The sequence below is a fragment of the Trachypithecus francoisi genome, unplaced genomic scaffold (assembly GCF_009764315.1).
Source record: "Trachypithecus francoisi isolate TF-2019V2 unplaced genomic scaffold, Tfra_2.0 Lachesis_group5, whole genome shotgun sequence".
Classification (NCBI taxonomy): Eukaryota; Metazoa; Chordata; class Mammalia; order Primates; family Cercopithecidae; genus Trachypithecus; species Trachypithecus francoisi.
Window position 1 is genome coordinate 89118421 of NW_022681470.1, and position 18250 is coordinate 89136670.

The window sequence follows — 18250 nt, forward strand, 5'->3', positions numbered from 1 at the left end:
TTCCTCCATCCCATCAGAGTGAGAGTGGCCTGATTTTGGTCTGGAACAGAAAAAGCAGAAGTGCCCCTGAGGATCTGGGTGTTCATAGACTCACAGGCCCTTCCCTGTCCTGGACAAACCCTTGTGGCTCTTAGGGTGGGATCAGTGTGAGGAAGGAGGCTCCTACTATAGTTTCTTGTAGGTTATTTCACAACCTAACTTCTTCCCCTCTCGTTTTCTCTACGGACGTCATCTGCTACCAGACCATTTCCCTCCCATCCCTGACACTTGCTATCTCTTTGTTGTTTCCCCTACAAGCCAAGTTCTGCCACAGCACACATTGCAATATCACGATTTAGGAGGGAGGCAAGTATAAAGTGTAGAAATCTGAATTATGGAAGATATTTCTTTTTTTCATAAAGAAATGCAACTTTATTATTTTCAAGTACATAGGTAGTACCTCAAACTAATGTCTTACAAAAGGTCACCAATAAAGATCCTGTAGATGTTTCTTTAACAAATACATAAAGATTGATGATAATTAGCCCATGCACTTGCTGCTTCTAAAAGGATATTTCTAAAGTGCCTGAAAAGTATTGTTTTCGGTAGACTAAACATGCCACCTCTAGCAATATTGTTTATACTCTTAATTTACTAAACAAATGCCATTTTTGATTGTGCAAAGATAAACTTTTGTCCACAGTTAGTAATATCCAATTAATCGGGCCCAAATTAATATGGTCTCCCACTTAGATTCCCAGGCCCAAGGCAATGACTCCCTTACTTCCAGGTGCTTCTGATAAAGCTAAATTCCAGTGCAATGAAATGACAGCATTTGGGAGGTGGTTTATGGGTCTGACCCAATGCTTGTTTTTTGTGCTTCCTTCCTGTCTGCCTTAGGTCTCCCATTTTCCTCAGATGTCTCTCTCACTTGCATGACTTATCTAGGTCTCTCTCTACAGGACATTCCCAGTGCCTTCTAAGCCAGGCTTAGAGAATGGGCAAAGCTGCCTGCAGAGCAAAAATGTTAGATAGGGAGTAAGGGAAAGAAAGGTATCTCCTGTGGGAACCTGAAACCAACTCTCCAGCCCAGGGAAAGTGGGCACAATGATCGTCGGTGTGAAGGGCATTTGCCTGGAGGGAATAGCCCTGCCACCTAAGACGTCAAAAGCAATTTTTTTTTTTTTTTGAGATGGAGTCTTGCCCTTTCGCCCAGGCTGGAGTGCAAAGGCATGATCTCAGCTCACTACAATCTCCGCCTCCCAGGTTCAAGCAATTCTGCCTCAGCCTCCTGAGTAGCTGGGATTACAGGCGTGCACCACCATGCCTGGCTAATTTTTTTGTATTTTTAGTAGAGACAGGGTTTCATCATGTTGGCCAGGCTGGCCTCGAACTCCTGACCTCATGATCCACCTGCCTCAGCCTCCCAAAGTGCTGGGATTACAGACGTGAGCCACCGCGCCTGGCAAAAGCAAATCTCGTAATATTTTTCCTCTTGTCCAAAGGTTCTGATCATGTTCATGACCTAAGCTTGTCCCTGGAAGCATACATGTCCCTGCCCTGGGAGACAGGAAGGTTCTGGGAATTTCTCCACCCTGATTCTAGCCAATGGCCAGGGAACTCCTTTTCTAGGGTTGCCTTGGCAGTGCCAGGGAATGATGCAGGTTCATTGGGATGGGCATGAAGAGAAAGGGAATGGAAGGGGTTGGGAAAATCTTGTGGCCATCCCTCTCAGAACAGCATGGAGCTCTGAGGACTTAGTATTACAGAAGGTGAGGTGTTATTAATTACATGAGTGACATCTGGGCCTTGTGGACCAAGAGGACCCCTAACCAAGGGTCAGCAGGGAATTCTGTGGCACACAGGTGTGGCGTTTCTGGAAGCTCTTGATTGCCTTCTGGTCCTGCCTTTGCTGCTACCCTGATGAGATCTGAGTTTGTTCTGCTGGTGGGGTATTCTAAAAGGCAGGACATAGAGCTGGAGTCCATGACATCTATCTGGAGACTCAAGACACGTCAAATGTCTTGTCATTGGCACTACCTCGCTTCCTTTGTTGTTTCCTTCCTCCAGCCAGCACTACCCCCACCTCCCACCTGTCTGCCCAGCTCTCCCTGCAGGTCCCTTACCAGCCTTGACTGGGAGACAAGTCAGCCTTTTCCAGCCTCAGGCTCTTGCACTCACCCGAAGAACCTTTTGTGATTGCAAGGTCTGAAGAGGAAGCCAGGGATAGAGTCCTGCAGGAAGCCAACGGGGGTGGAAGTGGGAAGTGGAGTGAAGCTGGGGTGATCTGAGAGGGCTTCCTTCTGGTTTAGACAGGTTCCTGCCTTTGGATGCTGATCTATTACAGTAGGAGGTGGGATTGAAGGGATGGGAGTGGGGAGGGTGGGGTAACCCTTAATTCCTCAGAAAAAATAGACAACATAGTGGAGTGGGATAGAAAAGGATCTGGTGGGGGGACTCTAACGTAGTGTCTAATCTGATTGTTCACAGTTAGGTCTATGGGGTCATCACCCCAATTTATTTACCCCGCAACTTAGCCTGCTGAGTTGCCTCATTATCTCTCCCCAAATCTTGCCACCCAACTCCACCCGTCATTTCCATCCCTCTCCATCACCACAACACCTCCAGAGCTCCCCATCTTTCTGTGCCTGGTTCTTCTTCCAATGGGGTCAGTAGTATGTCTCCTTCTCCACCCAGCCTGTTAGAGAGATTGGGAGTGAAGATTGCAGTGTGAACTTAAAAGAAGGCAAGATGTCAATATCCTAGGGGCTTGGGTCGCTGAGGCCAGGTAGAAGGAGAAGCCTGGTGAAGGGCACTGAGGAAAGTGGCTTAGGAAGGTGAAAGGAGGCCAGGAGCAGTGGCTCACGCCTATAATCCCAGCACATTGGGAGGTCGAGGCAGGTGGAGATGGAGACTCCTGGCTAACACAGTGAAACCCTGTCTCTACTAAAAATACAAAAAATTAGTTGGGCGTGGAGGCATGTGCCTGCAATCCCAGCTACTCTGGAGGCTGAGGCAAGATAATTGCTTGAACCCAGGAGGCGGAGGTTGCAGTGAGCCAAGATCGCGCCACTGCTCTACACTCCTGGCTAGGGGACAGAGCGACACTCTGTCTCAAAAAAAAAAAAAAAAAAAAAGGAAGGTGCAAGGGAGGAGAGGCAGGTCCAGTAAGCTGAGGCCATAGTTCAAAGGAAGGGAGGGTGAGCCTACCTTTAGGGGAGACCTGTATTTAGCACAGTGGAGGCTGGGGCAGAGTAGGTCGGGGGTGAAAATGCAAATGCCACAGGGCCTCTTCAGGTAACGAATGAGAGTCTAAGGGAGCAGCTGTCCATTATTGCTGTGCAGAGATGTGGGCATGGGGTTAACAGCTCTTCTGATGCTTCAGGAGAAGTTGAATTCAGATTTTATGTGAAAGACCCCAAATTTTCTATACTGGACCAATTAATCCCCCCTCCTCCCCACACACAAAAAATATGGGACAGGTCAAACCAAACAGTATTCCTGGACAGTATTTGGTTTGTAAGCCACCATATTTTAACCTCTACTAAGTGACAAAAAAACGCTTATAGGAAAACCAATAACTTGTCGGTTGATGCATGGGGATCAGGAGGCCTGGGTTCTAGTACCAGTCCTGCTATTCTTTGCTTTGCGATCCTGAACAGATTCACCTCTGAGCCTCCTCTATCTGTAAAATATGGAGGTGGGACTAGGTGACCTGGAAAGGCCCTTCTAATTCTGATGTTCTGTGGTTTCAGGTGGAAAGTGGAGGGCCTCGGAGACCAACTGTGAGTTAGGCGGGACTTAGAATCTGACAGGAAGAGGGCAGAGACAACACGTTCGAAAGAGTCAGGGCTCCTGGGACCTGGGACCCCAGGATCTGAGGGTGTTGAGGAACAGGAGCAGGAACCAGTAGTGGGAGTGGAGTCTGTGTATGGTCCTGGAGGGAGGAGCTGGTGGAGGGGCTTGCACTTTGCTGGGGGGGATGTGGAGAGGCTTACCACCAGGATACCGCCGCAGGATAAGCTTTCGGACCTCGTCATAGATGAAGATGAGGAGGCTATAGGGGAAGGCGCAGAACCACCAGGTGACTCTGAAAGCAATGGAGGAGAGTGTCAGGAGCATCAGAGGTCAGCTTGGCGGCTATCACATAAAGGAGCATTCAAACCGATCAGAACTTGGATCCTGGAGGAGGCTGAAGGCCACCTATATGACTACTCAGGCTGCCCGAAAGAGACACTCACTTGAGCGGGTACATGCGGAGGGCTACACCCATGCCTGGGCAGTAAGAGAGAAAGGCAGCCAACGCCGTCTCCTCCAGGAGCCCAAAAATCAGGATCTTGTTCCTGAAAGGCAAAGAAAGGAGGGTGGTAGGTGAAGGGGGATCAAGGAGACAGAGATCCTGGGATACCCCTGGGGTGCAAGGGAAAGATGAGAGAGAATTCTAAATGACATCGTCCCATGTCTTCTTCCAACATCCTCTTCTCACGCTTTATGTAACCAAAGGAAGATGTTATTTGTTTTTCTGCTTACTGAGTTTACCTCCGAATGTTGTTTATTGCACGTATATTCATTCATTAAATAATTGTTTCTAGGTGTTGGGTGACGTGTTCTGTACTGGAGACACGGTGGTCAACACAGGGCCTGTCTCATGATCTTGTTATTGCTCCAGGCATAGGGCCCGTGAAAGTGTCGTCTCCCGAGCAAGATGCTTGAAAGCTCCTTCAGTGCAGGGCCCATGTGTGTCTTCTACCGTCTCAGCATCTCCCACAGTTCCTGGTGGTGGTTTCATCATAGATATTGAATTCAGATAATGTAAAGGGGATGCTCACTGCATAATAAGTGGTTAATATATGTTCACTGTATCAGAATTGAAAAGCAGGATAGAATAAGGAGGTTCTGAGGGCAGTTTCTGCAGTCAGACAGGTGGTATCTATTCCCAATTCTGCCATTGGCTAGTTTTGGGTTGCAGGCAATGTTGAATTTCTCTGAGCCTCATGTTCCTTCTCTATAAAATGGAGATTTTACATTTTTATCATAGGGTTGCTGGGAAAATTAAGGGAGATAACACGTGAAAAGCTCTGAAACATGGAAAATGTTAGTCATATTGTTATTCCACTTTTTTTTTCTTTTTTTTTTTTTGAGACAGAGTCTTACTCTGTTGCCCAGGCCGCACAATCACAGCTCACTGTAATCCCCACCTCCTGGGCTCAAGTGATCCTCTTGCCTCAGCCTCTCCAGTAGCTGGAATTACAGGTGTGCACCACCATGCCCTGCTAATTTTTGTATTTTTTGTAGAGATAGAGTTTCACCATGCGCCCAGGTTAGTACCAAACTCTTGGGCTCAAGTGATTCTCCTGTCTCAGCCTCCCAAAGTGCTGGGATTACAGGTGTGAACCACTGTGCCCTGCTACTTCATCTTTTGTATCCTTACACAGGGTACCTCTTTTCGGTTCAGGCCAGTGATTTCCAAATTTTCACTCACTAAAGACCTCCTTATTTTCTTCTGTAAAGGCCACATTTTTTTTTTTTTTTGAGACGGAGTCTCGCTCTGCCGCCCAGGCTGGAGTGCAGTGGCCAGATCTCAGCTCACTGCAAGCTCCGCCTCCCGGGTTCACGCCATTCTCCTGCCTCAGCCTCCCGAGTAGCTGGGACTACAGGCGCCCGCCACCTCGCCCGGCTAATTTTTGTGTATTTTTTAGTAGAGACGGGGTTTCACCGTGTTAGCCAGGATGGTCTCCATCTCCTGACCTCGTGATCCGCCCGTCTCGGCCTCCCAAAGTGCTGGGATTACAGGCTTGAGCCACCGCGCCCGGCCAAAGGCCACATTTAATTGTTTGTCTCTCAAGCTACATTTGTGAATAAGTATTGAATACATTTTCCCATTTAAAATTAATTAGAACTATCCATGGCTTCCAAACAGAACTGTGGATCAGCATTCGATCACTACTTCATGATATGTGCTCTTGGCTTTTGCCTAAGAATGACACATTAGTAAGCCTGGTTGCCTTCTCATAGGTGGGTGCTTTATTTTCATAAAGCTTTTCAAAATAAGACAAATAGCATCTCTGAGGATCCCCAGTGGCCCAGGGACCTAAGGTGAGGCCTGCGGTGGTATTAATACTTTTCCTCTGTACCCAGCCTGACTTTCATTGGCTATTTTTCCCATCTGCCTCTAAGATGGGCTGGATGTAGCCAGTGTGGCCATGTTCCCATCTTCCTGTGTCATCCACGCAGTGCATAGCAAGTCCCAGGTTCCAGAACTATACCCAATTTCTTAAGACTCTCTGCTCCTTGTTCTCTTCAAACTGCATTTTTTCCCATTAGTATTTTTAGCTTACTGGAATCTCCTTCCTTCATATTACCTTTATTTATCTAATAGGCTTTTCACTTTGTTCTCCCTTGGACCTTAAGTGTTATTAACTTCACTTTGGCATCTTCTCCCCACCCTCCCCAGCCCCAAACTAAGAAACTATAACAAGCTCATGTGAAGAATTGTGGCCATTGTTTATGATAGGAGAAAATAAAAGAAACCAGCATGAAACCCTCAGCGCTCAACCACCACCCATACTAGAATCACAGTCATTATTGAGTTCCAAACAGTGCCAGACGGTGTGAGAACAGAAATGTTGGGTAATAACCAGGGCTGGGCTTTAGAGACAGGTCTGGTGAACCCTTACCATCTTGGTGACCTTGGGCACATCATTTAACCTGTCTGGGGCCTCTTATCCATGAAATGTAAACAGTAATACCCACCTCATAGAGCTATCATGAGGCTAAACAATGTGTTAGGCACTTAGCACAGTGCCTGGCACATTGTAACTCACACTGCAAGAAGGCACTGAACTGGATCCTCGGTAGCATGTGGCCTCCAGAACCACAGTGCAAGGGCTGTAAACTAGGCTGCCTGTGGAAAGCCAGGGGTGGGCAAAAAAGACACTGAATTTGGGGATGGGCAAAGGATAGGAGCAGGTGGCACTCAAGTAGGAGATGGGGGAAAGGAGGGAGGGAGGGAGGGAGAGAAGGAATGTGGAGAGAGACGATAACAAAATGCAAAATTAGGAGCTTGAAGCATGGCTTCTCTCTTCTATATGAAACCTATCTATGGATATACAGATGGAAGATTAAAATCTGATGCCCTCCTTACAACTCTGGGCCAGGGCTGAGTGGGAAGCCTGGCCTGTGTGGGTTGGTGAGTGTGCCCAGAGCCGGGGTGGGCAGGTGCTGTGGGGTGGGCACTCACTTCATGCCCTGCTGGAAGACTGAGTTGCGGCGGGTCTTGCAGATGATGAGGTCAGCCCACTGCACCACCACGATGCTGGCAAAGAATGCCGTGTGGCACGTGAACTCCACCACCTTCCGCTGCTCATAGGTCTGGAGGGACGGTGGGCAGAGAGAGATGAAAATGTAGGAGGAAAGGGTAAGACCAGAAGGTAGCAAGGTTTCTCCTGATCCACCCCTAGCCCCAATCCCTATTGGCCACTACTGGCCACTCCTGCCAGGCATTCAGCTCCCCACACCTTCACACATGCACACTGCACTTACACAGTGCCACTCACCCACTCCTGTCCATAGCTGTCCTCCAGATCGTTCATAGTCCGGTCATCCCAGTCAAGGCGGATTCCCAGTAGCCGTGATGGCAGGAAACCGTTCTCTGCCAGGATCACAAAGTAGGTGAAGAAGCCACCCAGTGCCTGGATCATCCCTGTGGGTAGAGGGGCAAAGGCAGGGGTAGGGTCAGAGCAGGAAACAGAAGGGGCACAGCCCCTCAGGGCCAGAGATGGAGGTCCCTGACCCTTGGGTAGCTGGCCCCTGTCCTGGAATTTTGCTTGGGGCTCATTCCTCTGAAAGCTGGGAAAAGAATCCTCTTGGGTTCCCTCCCGAGCCCCAGGGCTTGGCGCACCGATCTGTCCATAGGCCATGCTGATGAGCCTCTCATTCACCAGCTTGTCTGTCTGGGAGTTTCGCGGCTGCCGCTTCATGATGTCACTCTCAGCTGCCTCATAGGCCAAGGAGATGGCAGGAACCTGTGTGGGGTAGGAAGCGGGGCAGGGAGGGCATTTGAAGGGGTGTAGGAGATGACAGGAGCAATTGATCTCCGACAGTGAAGATCTTTGACACAGTTTAAAAAGCATGTATTCAGACCCCATTGTCTTCCAGGCCTGTGCGTGTCTCCTGTAACTCCCACAGCTGGGACCGCTGCCCCAGTGCACCCCTTCCCCCTGCCACTGTGCCATCATGATTGCCTTGCCTGTCCCCTCCTCCACCACCTGTACTCACCATATCCGTGCCCAGGTCAATGCAGAGGATGGTCACAGTGCCCAGAGGCAGGGGGATGTTGGCAATGATGAACAGCAGGAAGGGGGTGATCTCCGGGATGTTGCTGGTCAGGGTGTAGGCGATGGATTTCTTCAAGTTGTCAAAGATCAGGCGGCCTGTGGGGAGATTCTGAGGGCATCAGGGAGGTCAGAGGGACTCTTCCCCACCCCCAGCCCCTGAAGCATGGCTGCCGGTCTTCCCAAGAGAGGAAGATTTTGTGTTCGAGGGAAGCTAAAGAAGGCTGGGCTGCCTAGAGTCATGGAATGATTCTTCAACTGGAGTAAAGGGACGGGGAACTGAGGTGCTGGCTTCAGTATCCTGCGAACCATCCCAGCCTATGCAGCCTCCTCACCCTCCTCCACCCCCGTAACGATGGAGGCAAAGTTGTCGTCCAGCAGGATCATGTCGGCTGCTTGCTTAGAGACGTCAGAGCCAGAGATGCCCATGGCAATGCCAATGTCAGCCTTCTTCAGCGCAGGGGAGTCATTTACCCCGTCACCCGTCACGGCCACAATGGCTCCCTGGAGGGAAGACAGCCAGCACATGAGGACGAAACCCCTGCCCAAGCCTGGCCCCTCACCCTTCACTACATGTTTATCTTGGCCTTGTCCCTGCCTCCCCGATTCCTGCCTGTCATCTGCCTCCCATGGCTGTGCTCACCTGCCTCTGACATCCCTCCACAATGATGAGCTTCTGCTGGGGAGACGTCCGAGCAAAGACAATCTCCGTGTGGTTCTTGAGGATCTCATCGAGCTGCTCCGATGTCATGTCCTTCAGGTCAGAGCCGTGCACCACACACGCCTTCGCTTCTCTGAAGGGTGGGTGGGGGCAGAGACAGCTGACCCCTGGCACCTGTACCAGCCCCTCCTGCCCCCTGCCTCTCCTCACCACCACGGCCTGCAAGCTCCCTGCTGAGCCTGCTTCCCCTGTTGCTTCAGTTCTCCTCTCCTCGGTACTCACTTCCCCCATTTCTCTTTGAGGATGGGACTCTAAATCCTCACCATGGAATCATCGCAGTCGTAAGTGCAGTTTGCTAGGCCCTGGGCTAGTTTCTTTATTCACATCCCACTCCTACAGCAGTGGAGATGGCATCCTAATTTTGTGGTGAGAAAATGGAGGCTCAGGATGGGAACTGACATCTCCAAGGTTACAAGGGAATTCAGTGGCACAGCCTGAACACAAGCTCAGGGCTGAGGAACCAGTCACAGTAGTGTCAGAGGTAAGACCTATAAAGGTCCCAGAAATGCTGTCCAAATACCCCCAGGGGACACCCAAGCCTTCTGTGCAAGAGGACGTGTTGATAGGGGGAACAGGGGCTTCCTGCAGAGGCCTCACCTGGGATTGACTTGACTCACGGGAATGTTGAGCCGGGCTGCAATGTCCTCCACAGTCTCGTTACCCTCTGATATGATGCCCACACCTTTGGCAATGGCCTTAGCTGTGATAGGGTGATCCCCGGTTACCATGATCACCTAGTGGGAAGGAGAGGAGACAAAAGGAAAGCAGTATTAAGGGTTTATCCCCCTCCTATTCCTCTCCCAAAGTAAGAGAAAGCTAGATAGTGAGATGTCTGGGGCTGGCAGATCCCAGCCCCGAAATAATGGCGTGTGTGTGTGGTGGGGGGGCGGGGCTGTGTGTGTGTGTGTATGTGTGTGGGGGGGACGTGTGTTTGTGGGTGGGGGGTGGGGATTGTTTGTGTGTGTGGGGGGAAGGGTGTGTGTGCGTGTATATAGCGTGGGGATTTGTGTGTGTGTGTCTGCAAATTTGGGTGGGTGGGTGAGGAGGAAAGATAATGGCAAGTTGTGTTATGTTCAGAGAGTTAGAGAGAGATAGTTTACTTAAGTGCAGGAAAGTATCTATAACAGAGTAACAAGTTCATGAGGATCCCCTGGAAGAGAAGCCTCAAATCTTTAGGATTATTTAGGAGATTATTTTAGAGTTTGGATTTCATGGGATTCAAGGCAATCGGAGCCGGAAGGACCCTTTAACAACTTGTTTGTTTTACACATGAGGAAACCAAGACTTAGAGAGGGCCTACAATTTGCTCAAATGCACAGGGGCTTGGAAATAGGACATGAGGTTCTTAGTGTGAAATACTGATCACTGCAGCAACGTAATGTACAGAACAGGAATAAGATGGAGACAGCACCCCTGCCTCCACCTCCTCTGACATCTTCCCTGGTGTAAGGAACAATGGTCCCTCCCTTCACCATAATGTTCATTGCTATTGTTGCAGAGTGAATGGAGTTGGGACAGGGAGGGTGGCTGGCATCTGATGGGTTAAGCGGCTATTCTAAACATGAGGTGAGCAGAGTTGGGTTAGGATAGCATTTGCATGTGTGGGCTTGTGGGGCAAGTCCCACGAATACTGAAAAGAAAGCCTCTATAGTCCCCACTGCCTTCTCTTCCGCTCCCACCACTTCACTGAAACTGCCACCCAAAGGCCAAATGGGCCTCTCAATTGAAAAATGAAAGTGTCTTTGCTGTCCTCATCCTACTTGACCCCTCTGAGGCATTTGGCACCGTTGACCTCCTCTCCTTGAAACCCTGCCCTCCCCGCCTTCCACACACTCCTCCATTTCTGGTTTCCCTCCACTCCTCTGCATGCTCTTTCCCAGCTTCTCAGGGCAGCCGCCTAGTAGGATGGAAGAAGCAGTGGCTTTGGAGTTGAATGAGGGGCTCAAGTTTAAACACTGACCTTCTCCAGCTACAGTACCTCAGGCAAGTCAAGCACTGAGGTCTCAGCACAATACAGAGATGATTCCTGCCTTTCCAGGTGGTCACGAAGATTAAATGGCATTGGGTCCTACCGCCCTCTCCCCTCCTCACTGGTTCCTCTTGCCCCTAAATATTGGTTTGGCACAGGATTTCATTCTCCTCCCTTCACTTGACCTGTCTGCTCTTCCTGGGCAATATAATAAAATATACTATAAGCCTTTAGTTTGCACCCTTGCGCTAATGAGATTCAAATCTCCAGTCCTGACCATCTTTCATGAGCTCTAAACCATACTCCAATGTTCACTGGAACATCTGTCTCTCCTGGGCTATCTTATAGACTCTTCAAGCTTAAAGTCAACATTGAACTCCTTTTCTCTACTCCCACCACCCCACCAAGCCTGTAACTGCTCCCTACCTTAGATGTTGCCCTCTCTAATCATCCTGTCCCCTTCTCTCCTGTATCTTCCTCACCTTCCATATCCAGTTTGTCACCAAGTTCTTAAAACATTTCTCAAACATGGTTATTCCTCTCCACTCCCTTTGTTGCTGCCCTAGTTCAGGTCATCATTCCTTGCCTGAACTACGGCAATGGCCTGTTAACCTGTCTCTCCCTGACTCCAGTTCTTCCCCAAATTCAGTCCCTCCTCAACCCAGGTAGTTTCCTAAAAGCTCAACCTCCCCCATGACACTGGTGGCTCTCTGTGGCCTGCAGGATAAAGCCCAAGTCTGGCATTTAAGCCAAGTCCTTCCAACTGGCTCTGACCCAACGTTCCAGTCTCAACCCCCAGTGCTCCTTGCCACCTCTCCCCTGCCAAGCCCTACACACGCCCCATACAGTCTAGTCACGCCAGGGTACGCACTGTTCCCTGATCTTGACATGCCTTCCTCTCCCTCGCTGCCTTGCAGAATACTCTGACCTCCAAAGCTCAGCTCAAATATCACTCCCTTTGTCAAACATCATCCAGTTCTCTGAGGCAGAATTAATACCTCCCTGAGCTGATTTCCCATAGAGGTCCTCTGCCCGGGCCTCCGTGATGGTTTTGATCACAGAAAGAGGCACTGGCCAAGCAGCAGGAGCTCAGGCTTTCCGGTCAAGTCCCAGTCCATCGCTTACTGGTAGTTTTATTTTGGGAAAACAACTTACCCACTTGCAGTTTCCATTTGTTTTACTTTTTTTTTTTTTTTTTGAGATGGAGTCTTGCTCTTGTCCCCTAGGCTGGAGTGCAGTGGCCTAATCTCGGCTCACTGTAACCTCTGCCTCCCGAGTTCAAGTGATTCTCCTGCCTCAGCCTCCCAAGTAGCTGGGATTACAGGCGCCTGCCACCACACATGGCTAATTTTTGTATTTTTTTTTTTTTTTTTAGTAGAGATGGGGTTTTACCATGTTGGCCAGGCTGGTCTCAGGCTCCTTACCTCAGGTGATCCACCGGCTTTGGCCCCGCAAAGTGCTGGGATTACAGGCATGAACCAGTGTACCCAGCCTTGTTTTACTCTTTTATTTTTTTGAGATGGAGTCTCGCTCTGTCCTCCAGGCTGGAGTGCAGTGGCCGGATCTCAGCTCACTGCAAGCTCTGCCTGCCAGGTTTACGCCATTCTCCTGCCTCAGCCTCCCGAGTAGCTGGGACTACAGGCGCCCACCACCTCACCTGGCTAGTTTTTTTTGTGTTTTTTAGTAGAGATGGGGTTTCACCGGGTTAGCCAGGATGGTCTCGATATCCTGACCTCGTGATCCGCCCGTCTCGGCCTCCCAAAGTGCTGGGATTACAGGCTTGAGCCACCGCGCCCGGCCTGCCTTGTTTTACTCTTAACAGGGATAATGATGCCTGCCTTGGAGACAGAGTGGTTATGGGGTTCAGAAACCACATATACACACAGCACCAAGTCTCCTCGTGTAATAGTTAAGAAATAGCAGATTGCCTTGGTTCAGGTACTGGCTCTATGACTTACACCAGCTGTGTGGCCTTGGCATTTTACTTTGCCCCTCAGTTTCCTTCTCTGTAAAAAGGAAAAATACTAGTGCTTATTCCCAGGGTTGTTGTATAGATTAAATGAAATCATACAGGTTTAGTGCTTAGAATACTGCATGATTTATATGCGCCCTCCCTGGCACAGTACCCACAGAACTTGGACCCATCTGGATGTGTCATGTGACACAAATTGTTTACTGTGTATCAGACACTGTGCAAGGTGCTAGAGTTTGCACCTTGCACAGTGTCTGATACACAGTAAACAATAAATATTTGTTGAACGAACAACAAATATAGCACAGAGGAGGGAGTTGTCAATGAGAAGCAATTGCAGTTGAACAAGAGAACCTTGAGTTGGAGGCATTCTGTGGGGTTATGGGCTGAGCCACTGGGAGCATACAAGAGCCTGCTAATCCCATCCTAAGTTGACAGAGAGGGTGGGCAGTAGTTGGGAAGAGTAGGACAACTAGGTCTCCAAAATAGGAGTGACAGATTGTGCTTCAAATCAGAATGGAAGAATGCACATGCAGATGGGACAATGAGCTGTTCCAGGGAGGGAGAGGAGGGGCATGGGACAATGGCCTCTCTGAGCGGCCTCTATGAGCAAAAGGGATGAGGGTGAGTTCTCCAAGGCAGGGGTGGGACTTTCCTTGCAGATAGACAGCTTCTTCTGTGAGTCAGTGGAAAGGAGGTCACTGTGGCCTGGGCCTCCCCAGGGCAGCAGCCACTGCAGCTCCTTGACCTCTGGTGTGAGGGAGGCTAGGATGGAGGGGAGGAAGGGAGGCCAGTACCTTGATGCCTGCACTTCGGCACTTGCCCACAGCATCTGGCACAGCAGCCCGGGGAGGGTCAATCATAGACATGAGCCCCACAAAGCAAAGCTTCTCCGTGGGAAAGTTCAGCTCATCCGTGTCGAATTTGAAACCCCGAGGAAACTTTCCAGATGGCAGATTCAGTTGACAGAACCCTAAAAGGGGGCAGAAGGGAGCAGTGAGAGCCGCAGGATGGCTTCCTGGACACCCCCACAGTCCCTCATCCCAGGGATGCTGCAGAGGCTTGGGAATCCCCTTTTGGACCTCGTGTTTCTGGCCTCTCACCCAGCACACGCTCCCCCAGTCCCCCCAGCTCCATGTAGGCATTTTGAAAGGCGTCTTGCATCTCCTTGTCGAGTGGGATCTCCTTGCCCTGCACCAGGATGGTGGAGCACCGGTCCAGGATGCGCTCTGGGGCCCCCTTCATCACTAACACGTGGCTCTGGGGGCTGTCCTCTCGCTCGTGGATGGACAGCTGGAGAGACGACAGGCAGTTACAGAGATGGCCATGCTTGTCTTGGTAGCGTGGCATAAAGCAGCAGCTGGTAAGGAAACCACCTTAGTAAAGTAACCCGGATGCATCCAGGATTGTCAACAAAGAGAATCTCCTTGTGCAGGGAGGTGTTTTGACCTCTTAGTTCCAACACTTGTAACCTGAGAGCCACTTCCGTAAGACAGTCATTCATTCAACAAATATTTATTGAGGTCAGTTTAAGACAGGCACTGTGGTAGGGGCTGGACGGCTCCCTCCTCAGCATCCCCAACACCACCTGGCCTCAGGGAGCTTTACCTCTACGGATCATGTGGAATGCTGAGATTACATTCTTGGCCTAAAGGCTAAGGGGCACCATAAAGGAATTACAGAATTATGGTTTCACTGACTGGGGTAGAAGAGTTGGAAGGCTAGGCCAGAGGATGGGGAGCTATGGGAAGAAGAGTTGAGAGAGTGACAGATTGTAGTAAGGGATGGAGTAAAGTTTGGGAGCTGGGTCTACTTGCAACCAGACAAGCAGTCATATGAGCTGTCCTGGGGAGATTGGCAGGGGGAGGGAATGTGACCTTCAGACACCCCCCACTCCTCCTAGTGATGATTCCCCTTGGCTTTGTCCACCCTCACCGATTTCTATCCCTCTCTCTTCCTCTGTCCTGGCAACCCAAGCAGACCTGGTACTTGTTGGTCGAGTTGAAAGGAATCTCTGCCACCTTGGGGTTTCTGTCTCTCATCTTCCTCACTGAGCCACAGGACAGCTCGATGCACTTGAGCAGAGCTGACTCGGAGGCGTCACCAGCTGTATCCCGCTGCCAGAAGAGACCGGAATTCAGTGGCAGCGTGGGAGGGAAGGGAGTGGAGGATCAGGTGAAGGGGGCACTGAAACCCCTAACGCAGTCACAGCGTGTGAGAAGGAAAGCTGGAGCCAGCAAGAGGTCTTTGGAGACATCCCCAAAACACACCTATTGTGTGTCCCGATCTCCTACCTTAGACACAGAGATGTTCTCCTGTCCTGCCTTGAAGACAGCACGGTTGCAGAGACCAGCAATTCGAGACAGGGCTGTCCAGGTTGGGGATCGTTTGTCAAAAGTGGCCCCTGGGAGAAAATGAGGGAGAACCAGGAGCATGGCTCCCTTTAGAGCCTTTATCTCACCCACCCACCCCGCCACGCCACTGCTCTCAGCGTCCTCTAATCCTCTCCACTCCCTCTGGAGCACCCAATCACCAGACTGATCTTCGGTGGTGTCGGCCTCATGGATTTGGTTGTCGAACCACATGTGGGCGACGGTCATGCGGTTCTGGGTGAGGGTGCCCGTCTTGTCCGAGCAGATGGTGGACGTGGAGCCCAGTGTCTCCACTGCCTCCAGGTTCTTCACCAGGCAGTTCTTCCGTGCCATACGCTTGGCTGTCAGGGTGAGGCACACCTGGCAAAGAAAGAGGGGAATAAAAAAGGTTAAGGTTGGAGCCAGAGATGGCAATAACCTTACCCTAGACTGTGGCTCCATTCCTCCTCCCTTGATTCTACTCCACTAACTTGAATGGGTGGGACTTAGCTATAAATAATGAATGTTCAATTTTAGATGTGTTGAGATCATGAGTATCTATTAAGATGAAATGCCCATTAGGGGGTTTGAGACATTTGGCTAGAGCTCCAGAGAGGGCCAGAGCAGAGCTGGGCATAGGGATGTCCGAGTCATCCACACAGAAGGGACACTGGAAACTGGGAGGAGATTGGCTCTCACTCAGGGTGTAGGAAGAACAGAGAGCTGAGGCCTGAGAATCACTATAAGGGGAGCAGGAAGGGACAGAGGAGAAGCGAACCAGGATAGTGACACATCACAGCAATCGACAAAAGAGAGAATGCTAGGAGGGAGGACAGCAGTATCTGTTTCAGCAGCAGAGTTAGGGAGGAGAGCTGAGAAAAGGTCACTGGATTTCCTGGTTAGTGACCAGTGACCTTTGAGACAGCATCTACAGGAGACTTGGCCGGAATGAGACCCATACTGCTGGCAGATTGTGAGAAAAGGTAACCGTGACAAGCTCCAAAACAGAAATTGAGTGTCCAAGTATAGCCCCACCTGAGATTTCTCAACTCAAACTCTGAGCCATGTATTAAGTGATCTCTGAGTATCGCATCCAATATGTGACTCTAGGGGAATAAAAGTACTGAGAAGCTACAAGCAACTGTGCCTCTATCACTTTGAGGAAAGAGTAGTGGGACCCTCCCCTGACCCTCCACCTCAGCCTGACCCACTCACAGTGACAGTGGCCAGAAGCCCCTCGGGCACATTGGCCACGATGATGCCGATGAGGAAGATGACTGCCTCCAGCCAGCTGTAGCCCAGGATGAGGGAGAGCACGAAGAAGGAGACCCCCAGGAATACAGCGACCCCTGTGATCAGCTGGATGAAGTGTTCAATCTCCATGGCTATGGGCGTCCGCCCAACCTCCAGGCCTGAGGCAAGAGTGGCTATGCGGCCCATCACGGTCCGGTCGCCTGTGGCAATCACAATGCCCCTGGCAGTGCCTGCAACATGGTAGGACATCAGGTTGGGTGCCTTGTGGCTCCCAGGGACTGCAGTCCCATCCTATTTCCTGAGCAAGGAAAACCATCACAGGGTAGATGAGCCCAAGCCGCAGATCTGGAGGCCACATTCAGTAGATTGTCCCCACTTGACCTTCCTTTCCCTGGATAGATCGCCAATCCCAGAATCAATACAATAGCAAATTATTTTCTCTTGTACTTGAGCCTGGGGAGAAGCTTGCAAATAATCTCAAAGGTCAAATAGAGGAAATTCAATAAATAAAAATTGCCTGTGGCATTTTGGTAAAATCAATTCCATACTTGATACCATCCAAAAGTATATTATGAACACAAAGTAAAGCACTCATTATGGATTTTCCAATCAGTCTTAAGATTTTTCTTTCTCAACATTAGGCATGAATCTCTATAGAAGAAGTCAGGCAATTGCTAACCCTTGTGTGACATTACAGGGGTCTTCCAGGAAGAAAGGGTGGTGTATTGAAAAAAGCAGGCACATTGGAGCCAGCCAAATTTGGGTTTGAATCCTTGCTTGAATTCCCATCTTGGTGTTGTTTTAATATTTAGATGAGATCATGCTCTAATGTACTTAGATCAGTGCCTGGAACATAGTGGATGCCCAACAAATATCTCATTTATTTCCTTTCCGCTTTTCAAAGCCAATTGCAGAGTAAGCAATAGGAATATATTATTAGGCATTTCTGAATAAATCAATTGTGGGAAATGTAAATTTCAAAATCTCAGTACAAAATTTGGCCAGGCTCAGTGGCTCATGCCTGTAATCGCAGCACTTTGGGAGACTGAGGTAGGAGGACCACTTGAGCCCAGGAGTTTGAGGCCAGCCTGGGTAACATAGTGAGACCCCATATCTAACATACATATATATATATATAAAAGCTGGGTGTGGTATCACATGCCTGTAGTCCCAACTACTCTGGAGGCTGAGGTGGGAGATCGCTTGAGCCTGGGAGGTCAAGGCTGTAGTGAGCTGCGATCGCACCACTGCACTCCAGTCTGGGTGACAAAGCAAGATCCTGTCTCAAAAGCAAAACAAAAAACAAACTTAGGAAATGTAATGTGTGGTGATTTTGATTTGTACAGTTGGCTCTCCGTATTCACAGATTCCACGTTCACAGATTCAACCAACCTCAGATGGAAAATATTTGGAGCTAAATAAAAATAACAATGCAACAATAAATAATACAAATTTAAAATGAAAACAATATAAAAATTTCATTGCACTCAGTATTATAAGTAATCTAGAGGTGATTTAAAGTATGTGCGAGGATGTGCGCAGGTCATATGCAAATATTATGCCATTTCATATCAGGGGCTTGAGCATCCTTGGATTTTGGTAACCAAGGGGGTCCTGGAACCAATCCCTCGTGGATTCCAGGAAGTGACTGTAGTTCCAACTTGTGGAAGG

The 18250-nt window shown here is 49.7% G+C and overlaps 1 protein-coding gene across 1 annotated transcript in view; it reads right to left on the reverse strand.

Moving 5' to 3' along the window:
• Positions 1-387: 387 nt before the first annotated feature.
• ATP1A2 (ATPase Na+/K+ transporting subunit alpha 2) overlaps positions 388-18250 on the reverse strand; it is a 28122-nt gene continuing 10259 nt past the window's right edge. The window contains exons 8-23 of the mRNA XM_033195435.1: positions 16541-16809; positions 15508-15706; positions 15269-15378; positions 14957-15091; positions 14078-14267; positions 13772-13947; positions 9631-9767; positions 8956-9106; positions 8648-8816; positions 8257-8411; positions 7880-8003; positions 7536-7681; positions 7220-7350; positions 4221-4322; positions 3978-4069; positions 388-2677 (exon numbers count right to left, since the gene is read on the reverse strand). Coding sequence (XP_033051326.1) covers positions 2649-2677; positions 3978-4069; positions 4221-4322; positions 7220-7350; positions 7536-7681; positions 7880-8003; positions 8257-8411; positions 8648-8816; positions 8956-9106; positions 9631-9767; positions 13772-13947; positions 14078-14267; positions 14957-15091; positions 15269-15378; positions 15508-15706; positions 16541-16809 — 2315 coding nt within the window. The 3' untranslated portion in view covers positions 388-2648. The remainder of the gene's footprint in view (positions 2678-3977; positions 4070-4220; positions 4323-7219; positions 7351-7535; positions 7682-7879; positions 8004-8256; positions 8412-8647; positions 8817-8955; positions 9107-9630; positions 9768-13771; positions 13948-14077; positions 14268-14956; positions 15092-15268; positions 15379-15507; positions 15707-16540; positions 16810-18250) is intronic.